The following is an 11,032-nucleotide window of genomic DNA, read 5'->3' on the forward strand; positions in this document are numbered from 1 at the left end:
TTCACACTGGGTCATCTGTTAAATTACTCGTCTGTGGTGTTGGAGATTTAAATGGTGGGAGAGTCAACAGAGAAAGATGATGGATGGACAGAGGAGAAGGTGAAGATTCAGAGCAGAGATGCACAGAGAAAAAATGAATGAAAGACAGGGTTGTAAAGGCAGTGAATGTTTTGAAGGAATCTGGCGATATGCTGAGTTTTGTATATCTGTTTCCTTATATTTTAAAGAAATATCAGCAGGAGAGTGACATGTTTTGTCTGTCAGTGAACTCTCCCACCTGAAGCTGCCAAATAAATTCAGTCAGTTACCTTAAAAACCTGACAAACCAGACCTTTTCTGTCCTAGTCTCTCTCTCTAACTCTGGCTGTAATTGGTCCACTTGTTGTTCACTTGTTCAGTGTTCTTTGTGAAGTCAAACTTCGATTGTAATGCCACATTTTACTTTCAAAAAATGTAAGGCCGCAGTGAGACATACAGTATTTTTGCTTCAGGCTGATTCCTACTTTCATCTGTATTGTACGGTGAAATCACACATTCAGGGAACTCTGCAGGGTTTCCATAACCCCCTCAGCTAACATTAACACTCACACACTTGCGCGCACACGCACTCTTCTTTCTTCCTCCTAGACTCTCAGCTGCTGAACAGCTCAGCCTGTAATTATGGCTGTCATCCACAGCCCCTGACTAGCGGCTATATTTACAGGAGAACCAGTGCGCACATACACACTCCCTGCACATACACACACACACACACCCGCAAAGAGAAGACCATGCACACATAGACCATACAACAAACACACAAGCACATAGATACATAAGCAGCTTTTTACAGAGGTTGCCAATCAGAATCACAGCAACACCACCTGAACATGAACTTTAATGTCAGAACAGTGTTGTTCTCCCCTCTTGTTGTATTCTCCTGTTCTGAGTTAAAAGAAACTCCACAAAGAAAGACTTAAAATCACAATGAAATGGAAAGAATAATGATTGCCTTGTTGAATTAATGTTGTGATATCGCAATATACAACTATACAAAAACAATATGTGAAGCAAAGTCTACATTCATATTGTAACAGAAAATCTACAGTACTTGCCACCTGTTTATGACTTCTAACCAAGAACACAAAAAGCCGATTATTTATATCTGCTCTCATCATGTAATACTTGCAACCTCACTTTCAAAATGAGTGCAGCAATTTTCCAAAATATCAAGCTCCCTCCAGAAACCCTGTTTTCCTTTACTAAGACACTATGGGTGAAAATATGTGCCAGTTTCTTCATCAGGATTTCTTCATAAAATAAAGTGTGTTTGCAGCAATATCCCTGCTTTCCTCCTCCCATTTCTGAGGTGGTCCAACTAAAACTGACTAAAACAAGCAAAACTTTATCAAAATGTTTGTTCAGTGTCAGAGTTTGATATATTTATGACCCTCAATGAAACCGCTCAGACCTGTTTACTGCTCTCTGTGCTCAACCGAGTATTCTGTATGAACCATAAAGATCAATAGGTATACATTACGTAAACAACACTGTATGTACACAGGTATGTGTCCCCATTCACACACATGAATGTACACACTCATTCATACACAGAAGGTATGAATGAAACCAACTCCCACCGACCTCTCAGCAGTGTGGTTCCTTTTCTTCCATACCAGCCACCACTGCTGTTGGTCACCGCCACCGACCTCCTGCTCCACACGTAGCGCGGCATTGAAACACCACCTGTCTCTTGCTCTATTTCCAGTTCTTCTCTTTTATCCAGCTGAGCATTTACAGTACGTCCTTCATCCTCAGTCTTTACGTTTCCCCTTTTCTTCTCCTTCCTCAAGCTCTATTTTTCATCTCTGCCCACTTGTCTGACCACTAAACCAGGATGAGTCAGAAAGGCCACATGACTGGAGGGCAGGAAGGTCATGGCTAAGGGATGTACAGGCACAGCTGACGGTGTGTGTGTGTGTGTGTGTGTGTGTGTGGTGTGTGTGGTGTGTGTGTATCAGAGTGAGAGTGTGTGGCACTAAAATATCAGAGGAAAATGCTCAGTGCCGCCTCCTCTCAGGTTACCAGCCCTGTTTAGGTTGAATCATTGTTGGACTTTCCCAGTTGTAAATGCCAAAGTGAAAGTGACTTTGTTAACTCAACTCTTATTTCTGTTTACAGCATCGACACACAAAGAAACACTTAAATATACGTATCCATGTCTGAATGCAGAAGTGTGTTCACTGTATTGTTTCCTAAATGATAGATGAAAAGCTTCTATATGTCTGATCAAAGTTGAATATTATCCTGTGTCTCTGAGTCAGAGTACAGAGGTGAACCAATTACAGGCTGTGTACTGCCCCATGGCACAGCTCTGTCCTGTGGCTGTGCTTTGGTCTGTAATGACAGGCTGCTTGTTGCAGGTAGAGTCTCTCCCCTGAGGGGCTTCTAGGCAGGTGTGTGCCAACAATATCATCCCACTCTCCATTACATACAGGAACTTGACAAGGTGAGGATATGTAATATGAGATGTGAATCTTTTGTTCTTAATCTTTTGTAAGGATTTGTTTCTGACTAGTTACAGATTTTCAGGCTGCGCTAATCAATATGTTTTAACGGATAAAATCACTATGAAATATGAATGCTCACACAGCTGACAGTCCAACAATACAATATATAACAAGATTACACTCACATAGAACAATTTTTTTTTTACAGTATTTTTACTTTAATACTTTAATTATGTATTTCACTGAGAGTACGTTCACTTTTATTTAAGTAAAATTTCAGATGCATTGCTTTTCTTCATCAATTATAATGAGGCAAACACACTTGTGACCAGCTGCCCAGGAATCATGGGTGGTCTCTTACGTTACATGTTTCATGACCTCATTGTGAGAGAGGTTCCAAACCACTAAGTGTAAACTTTGGAAGCCCAGTGTTGCCAGCAGCACAGACTGTCATGGTAACCCTGTGGGAACTGAAGAGGAAAGGTTACCAGTACAGCGAAACTGCCATCTCAGACATAAGCCACATGTAAACATATACAACCAAAAAATTGAGACATGTTCACACTTCAACCTTAAACATGTCTGCAAAGAAGGAAAGAAAGATTCGTCTCTTGCATCATCTGGCTTACTGAATGTTGGGCCATTAAAAATTCACCTACGGACAGGGTTTTCTCTGTTTTTGTCCTCCCTCCCATTCCTTCTCTCTTTCAGTGAAAGCTGCAGAAAATAATAATAGTAGGAATCTTTTGGCTAAAGTAGGTCAGTGGAGCCAACTGTCAGAAGCAGGAAGAGGGAGATGCAGAGCAGTAATATGCCAGCTACAGTAGGTCCCCTCAGGTCAGAGCTTTTCCCAACACAGAGCAGCCACTGACGCACAAACTACAGCACTGTCTGTATGTTGTATTGCTGTGGACAGAGACGACAACTGTGGCCAGACAGTGGAGGTGTATGTGTGGGTGGACTGTCCGTATATTATGTTCAAGTCAACGCTTGAGTGTGTGTGTGTGTGTCTGTCTGTGTATATGAGGTTAAAAAGGGACGGGTCATTGCATGTGTTTGTGTGTGTGTGTGTTTTGTAGTAGGGCAAATAGATTAAGTCAGTTTTAGATCATTCGCTAACCTCACTGGCTGTAACCCTGCCCATCCTGTCTTACATGTTCACTGCAGCTCTGATATCAGATACACACTTCCACTGAATCACATTATCACACATAAAATGATCACATCACTGACAAGCCAGTTTCTCACTGACTGAGAAGGGAGGGGCGACCACTGCACAGCTGTACTGAACACACTTTTTTTTTTTTTTTTTTTGCAGGGAGAGCTCTTTAATATCATGAATTGCAGCTCATACTGAAAAAAAGTTGAATTATATTCAATGATATGAGGATTTGTATGCTAAGCCTCAGTGTAGGTGAACCTGTTTGATCTTAAAGTTATTTCAAGGAGAGTAAAGATCAAACCAAGAGATATGTTTCCTTTAAACTCTCTGAACTCCCTGTCTGAGTAATTAAGTTTGGTGGATGAAAACCAAACAAACAACACTTGATCACGTTACCAAATCATAGTTTATTACAGGGGAATTCTCATTACTCTCAATATTTTATGTTTTGGTTGAGTTTTAAAGTTGACAAGCCTTGACATGACAATCCCTTGGGTTTGGTCTAATGTCCCACTGGATATTAAGATGCTTGTCAATGTTGTTAGTATGAGGTAAAAACTACTACAATTTAACTACTTGCTAATTTCAAACTCTTGATTTGACTAAATCAGGTTTCCCTATTTAAACTCAGTTAGTCTGATAATCAAATGCCCCTGAAAAGCAGATATCACTGCGACACAAGGTTTTCAACCAAGGCTTCAGTATCTCTAATAACTCTTAATTCTTCACAGTAAAATCCTTTTTCAAATCTTTTCTCGTACATCTATATATAAATACTACGCTGTGAGATGGTTCCCTGTGCAGATAAATCATCTCCCTCCCAGCTTTCCAGCTGGTGGAGCAGGACTCTGCTCACTGTGATCCTGACCCTCAGTGGGCACCATGTCAGCTCAGAGGAGGATACTGTTTCCTCAGCTTTGCCGCACAAGGCATGTACAGACAAGAGACTGAGAGAGAAATGGATTTGTGAAATCTGACCTGGCTTCTAGTCTTGCAGTCTTTTCCTTGAGCTCTGTATATCATGCTAATGCCCTGTGTGTGTGAGTGTGTGTGTGTGTGTGTGTGTGTGTGTGCATGGGGGTGGGGCTGCGTCCCCTGTTTCACCCTCTAGCAAGAGTTGAAAGCTTGTACAGTAGAAGTGAGATAGACTTCATGTCATCAGCATAATAATATAATGAGCTCCTCAGAGCTCATAGTTGTTATTTGATTATAACACACTCCATAAAATTAAATTCAGATGTAATTGTGTGGCTGCAGCGTAGCCTGCAAACCTCTGACTTTAACATACACCCAAATTAATTTTTTTTCTTTTGCTTGAGCATTTCAGCATGAGATAGATGTGTTAACTGAATTATGCTCCAACCTGTCAGATTTCATTTAAAAGTCAGGTAAGTACCAGCTAATGTTAAATGTCACCTTAAAATTGGTCACCAAGCAGCATATGTTTTTTAATTTAGCTCCACAAATATGTCTCTACCTTTATGAAAGATATTTCATTTCAATAAAATAATGGTTTATGCAAATGCTTGCTAACATTAGCTATTCTGTAGCTAGTAAGCTAGCAAAGATACATGCTAAATTGGTTATCCTTTACATTTACTAACTGTGTAACAAAACTCAGTCACAAAGAATGAGGTGTATTTGACTTCAACTGCTAAAAAAACAAAACAAAACATGCAACTTACAAAGTTAAAGCCTATAAATGTTCTGTAAACAAAGACCCGGGTCGACAATAGGTTGACAACTTTGCAGGAAATGTTTTAGCCAAGATACCTTTTCTTCATATTAACGTTTCTGTGTCCGTGTTTCTCAGAATACCAGAGGAATGTTCTTCTACTTTTTCAACTTGCTGCAGGAAAAGTTCCTGTTCAGTGAAAAATTAGCACTAAATTAGGTTGTTGTCACATGCTTCCTTTAAAATGAGCCAACATGTTGAGTTGTGCCTTTACATATTGTAGTTTATTTGTTCACTTCTGAAATCTCACGTGTTGTTAAGCTGAGGGCATTAAAAATAAACTCTTTGGTAAATCTGAAGTCAAGGCTTAAAGAGCAGTGAGGTGAAAACACTACATCAAAGCTTTAACCACATTCAGGTGTATTGTTTAGGATTCAAATATATATATATAATACATTCAAATATGCATCAAAACCTCATCTTGGTAGCTAAATCTCTCAAATCTGAGTGACTGACATGCCATTACACCAGAGTAAGTTTTTAAAAATCCAACCAAGAAAAAAAACAACAAAAAAAAACAATGGCTGATGAGCCCTGCAATTTGTGGTTTTGTCACGTAATTGGTAGTCAGGGGAGGAGTAGAAACACATCCCATTGCACAAAGAACAGGAACAATATGAAGCATTCCTGCTTGACAACAGATAAACTTTTCAAAACCAGCACAACAAACTGTATCAGATGACAAGGATTTAGCCCAGTTAAACACGTGAACGTGCAAATCACCGACACACAACGCATTTAAAAGACTCTCAAGGCTGATATGTCAAAGGAAGAGTTATTTCTACAAGCTTTGTGAGAATAAATATAACTCAACATGCTGCAAGGAACTCTGAAAACCAGGTCCTGTGGTGTTAATGGTCGAGGCATTTCCAGGAGCTCCTCACTTGTGACTCAAAGCAGCTCTTTATAGTTTCTGACTTGACCCAGTTAGTCAAACACTGTTTTATTTAGACACCAAACACCGACCCTTCATTCCCACCACGGCACCATCGATCTCATACGCAACTATATTTTTACTGTCATTAAAGCCTTAATGCTACTTGCTGCTACTCTCCTCTGGGACACACTAATCTCTTGTACGTTGCTTTTGCACACTGCTTGCTACTTCACTGCTGACCACATGAGTAAACTAGCAGAACAAAATTGGGCTATTTGAATTTCTCTTAGGGAGGAAGAAGGAGTTAAAGAAGCCATTGTGTTTATTTTGGTCTCTTTTTCATTTCAAGAAAGGGCAGCGTGCAGGTGTGTATGTGTGATAACAAGGAAGAAAGCAGAGTTGTGTTTGTGCTAATGTGTGTAAAACCACTTAAGCTTTGACTGTAGCTCCTGTGAACCCTGAATAAAATTGTTCAGGTCAGATGGGGGTTCATGCAGAGGTTATTTTGCAGAGACTTGTGGGTAATCATCACTGGTGAGCATCAAATCAAAGTTGCATGCTTGACGGTTATTTCTAGCTGAACTTTTCAATGAAAAATTAGATTTTATAGAAGCTTATGACAACACAAGACTGTGATCTATTGCAAATGATAAATTGTCAGCATGCATGTGGACAGTCAGTAGCAAACATCTCTAACCCTGAGACTCTGTATTTTTTCAATTTTCATATTTCAACCTCTTCTGTGCCTGAACAATCAAGACTAAGATTATGACCTTTAAGCTGGTGATCCTCCAAAAACCACTTAGAAATGCACGGTAGTCAAACTAGGAACAAATAAGATGCCTTCAGAGTATCTAAGAGAAAAATCCAAAGTTGTCATCTGATCCTGATCTGCAGCAACTGTAGCAGCAGCCAAGACGCCTAGGGATCCCAGTGACCTGAAAAGCCAAAATGTTCATCCATGTCAAAGCTTTAAAGGGTCAGTTGACCCAAATAACAAAACCTAACAAACAAAAATACTTTTTTTTTTTCACCTACTTCTGGTGGGAGCCAGTCACTAATATAGACATGAGCTATCTGTCAGTTTTCAGTATACAGAGTATATATTCTGGGTTAACAGCGCCTTTAATCCAGACACAGATCAGGCTGCCTATTTACTAACTACCACAGTATACTCAGACCTCTGTGGTAAAATGTGTATACTGTATATATACAGGAACCACATTCATAAATACAGAGGGTACAATCCAGTCAACATGTGCCCCAAATTTCATATCTTAAAAATGGTAATCTGCCTATGGCGAGTCTCTTTTCATGCTTCTGTGATGCAACTGCTTTTTGCTTTGACTAAAATGAGTGCACTGACAGCGGCGGGGATGAAGCTAAAACACATTGTTCCCATGGAGTAAAGATAACCAAGGCTTTTTGCTAATTTATATGACCTGAGCTGGAGTTGCTGAGTGTGTGAGTGAGGAGGAGAGGCAAATAAAGCGAGGGAGTCTATCAGGCCAGGCTAAAAGTAGCTCTCCTTTAGTCATAATTCAGTTTTCCACTGACAGCAGCACAATAACGACAAGCTAGCCATGCTATATACAACAACTATTGTCACCATAAGTGCTGGGCTGACAGCTACTACATCTGATCTCCTCCCTTTTTATTACAGTAACTCTGAGGTCAGTACTACATGTATATTATGCTTGCCTGTTATGTTAGTAAAAGTGTGGTGCTTGCTTCAGGGGTCTGGCTTTTATCTTTACACTCAATATTTTATTCCATGCATTTTAGACTTTTACACTGTTTCACCACCATCAAAAAACATTGGCAATGGCAGATGGTCAATCCAATGATTTGGTCGAGATTTAAATATCTCAACAACTACTGGATTGCCATGAATTTTGGCGCAGACATTCATGTGCCTCTCAGGATATATTGTAATAACTTTCTTGATCCGCTAACTTTTCATCGAGCACCATCATCGGGTCAAAATTTTCATTTGTCCGGCACTTTGGTTCACGACCAAATCCCAAAAACTAATGATATTCCCATCAACCTCAGCTGTACCTGTGCGAATTAGCAAATATTAGCAGGGTAACAGGCTAAACTAAAATGATGAACATGATAAACATCTACTAAACATCAGCATGGCAGCATTGTCATTATTAATTTTTTGGTTTTTTTTTGAGACCTCTAAATGCATGACTTGAAGTTTGTTTGAAGATTTTGCCTTCTCATGCAGTTTCATTTGAATATTTCATTTTGAATATTTAGTATTTCACAAGAAATATTCAAAGACTAGGACAATTCCAAAAAACAAAACAAAAACTATAATCATGATTTTCTGTATGCCCTTGACCAGGAGATCTTAATTTCATTTTGTGACTCCTTTTGGGGGTCCAGACCCCCATAACAGGAACCACTGCATAAGACTATTGCAATCACACACTTCAAACTGAGCTCATTCAACACCAAATTTTAATTATGTGGGTAAAAAACCTCCAAGATTTGCAGATACACCACTAATATTGAAACTAATGACTTAGAAAAAAAATAGGCCAGTGGTGGTAAATTTGCATTCAGCTCCAATAAAAATCAAACATTTAAATATTCAGTACAACACACACAGTCTAATTTCCAGGACTAATCCAAAGAGCTAATTGGAACAGAAAATATAAGCGATCCATATTCTGCAACCTTCAGCTGCGCCTATGAATAAACACGCTGATGCCTGCTGGCCAGCCTCTGCATAAATCTGGGTGCTGTGATTGGCTGGTTTGTTGCAGAGAGTCATCTGGCTGCGTACCTCCTGGCTGTGTTGTTTAAAGAGAACGTCACATCTCAGTCAGAAGTGGGTCAATGGAGGCATTAACATACATTACACGCCAAATGATGCAATATCTGGGAATATCCTCCTGCTCACTGTCCACTTGCCATCTGAGGATCTGCTGCAGAGCACTCAAAGCCTGTATAGAGCTCAGATATAGTATATGTTAAAATGTATTAACACCATGGTGTTGTAATGTGTACAGTGCAAGCAGATGCAGTGCAAGTAAACACTTCTCAGCGCAGGTTTACAGATAGATAAAACAAAGAAGAGCACTTGAGCGTGTGTGTGTGTGTGTGTGCGTGTGTGAGAGTGTGTGGCTGAGTGCTGAAGAGAGTGTTGAACTGGAGAGGAGAAATTTACACTCCCTTAACCCACCCACCCCCCATTTTATTCTGCCTGTTATCATTAATAATCATTAGTCAGGTCCAGAAGACTGATGGTTCAACTGCTCCTCATTCTTCCCAGGTCAAATTGAGTGTAGGTTGTGATTACAGCTGGTTTTAAAATAGCAAACACTCATACAATGTACATATTGAAAAGATTTTCTTGTGGTGCATAATGTTTGGTTAAAAACATCTGCCTGTTACACAAGAACACCCACACTGCAGAGGGCACAGCTCCTCTCCGCTTTCTAAAAAAGGGTAAAAGTTGAAAAAAATCTATATTCAAACTCTGCACACAGATCCTGCAAAAGGGGAACTGGAGATAAAAAAAAACAGTTCTCATGCAAGTATTAATCACGCTGATTAAACTAGCTTCTGCACAATGACTTTCACTGGTGGTATACATTTCTGTCTTCCTCAACAGTAAGATAAATCAATTATTGGTGATTTTTATAGCATCAGTGTGTGTATCAGTGCTTACTCAAGCATAGCGCAAACAACCCCACCTACACAGCTGAAGAGATCCCTCTGGGCCACACTTTTACCCTCTTCTTAACCTTGATCACAACCACAAGTCCCAAACCAACCAGTCTGACCATGCTGTAATCCTCGAGCAGCTGTCTCGGCCCTGCTGCCCACCTGTAAACCCACGCCTACTCTCACATACTTCACAACTGACCCTTGGCAAGCCTACCGTCCTCGTAGAAGACGTCCTCCGCTTCTTCACGCATCATCTCATCCAGGTCATCCTCTGCAATGTCGGTCATAGCCATCACTATTCCTCTTCTTCTTCCTCTTCTCTCCCCCTCTTCTCCCTCGGGTGACTAATCGGAGCTTCAGAGAGAGTGACTGGGCTGTAAAATTGAATCAACACCGGCCCGGCCTCTTCGCTTCAGGCGACAGTCCGATCACCGGCAGGCTCCTCGCTCCAGTTGGAGAGGACTGGGACTGAGCATGAGCTTCAGCTCCCTGCACGAGAATGTGTGTGTGTGAGTGCCAGGTGAAGTGTGTGTGAGTGTGTGTGTGTGGGTGTTTGGGTGAGAGAGAGGACTCCCAGCGACCTTCACTAAGTTTCAGCAGCAGTGCTGATTTCATAACATCCTGTGTAAAACTGAAGTGAGAGTGTGCTGTTTGGAGAGCACTTGTATGAGTAAGTGTGCGCATGTGTGTGTGTGTACAGTATGGGGAGGGTCAGTAGTGTGTATGTGTGTGTGTGTGTGCATGCGTGTCTGCATTTGTGCGTATGTCCATATGCACAGTATGTTCTCTCTGCAGTGAGTCAGTTCGGGTGCAGGAATAATTAGATTTTATATTTTGAGCCAGCAAGGACGTGCAAAAAGGGTGTGAAAATGTGTGTGTGAGTGTGTTTGTGTGTACATGGCATGGCATCTGAGATGTGAGGCTGGCCCTACTTGTCATTCCTTCACAGCTCACTAGGAATCATGGGACCGATTGCTCCCTCTATTTTTTCACTTGGCCCACATTGAGGAGGCCTCAGCATCACTGATAACGCCTGGTGTCGTCTGCTGCTGCTGAAAGTTTCCATGGTGCTGCTCAGGATG

General features: G+C 40.8%; 1 protein-coding gene across 1 annotated transcript in view; it reads right to left on the reverse strand.

Annotated features, from left to right (window-relative positions):
• The window catches only part of ripor2 (RHO family interacting cell polarization regulator 2), a 57,032-nt gene extending 46,459 nt beyond the window's left edge, over positions 1-10,573 (reverse strand). The window contains exon 1 of the mRNA XM_071501281.1: positions 10,165-10,573. Coding sequence (XP_071357382.1) covers positions 10,165-10,243 — 79 coding nt within the window. The 5' untranslated portion in view covers positions 10,244-10,573. The remainder of the gene's footprint in view (positions 1-10,164) is intronic.
• Positions 10,574-11,032: the final 459 nt, after the last annotated feature.

This window comes from Trachinotus anak, unplaced genomic scaffold (assembly GCF_046630095.1).
Source record: "Trachinotus anak isolate AG129_WGS33_773 ecotype Australia unplaced genomic scaffold, CSIRO_AGI_Tana_v1 ptg000016l, whole genome shotgun sequence".
NCBI lineage: Eukaryota > Metazoa > Chordata > Actinopteri > Carangiformes > Carangidae > Trachinotus > Trachinotus anak.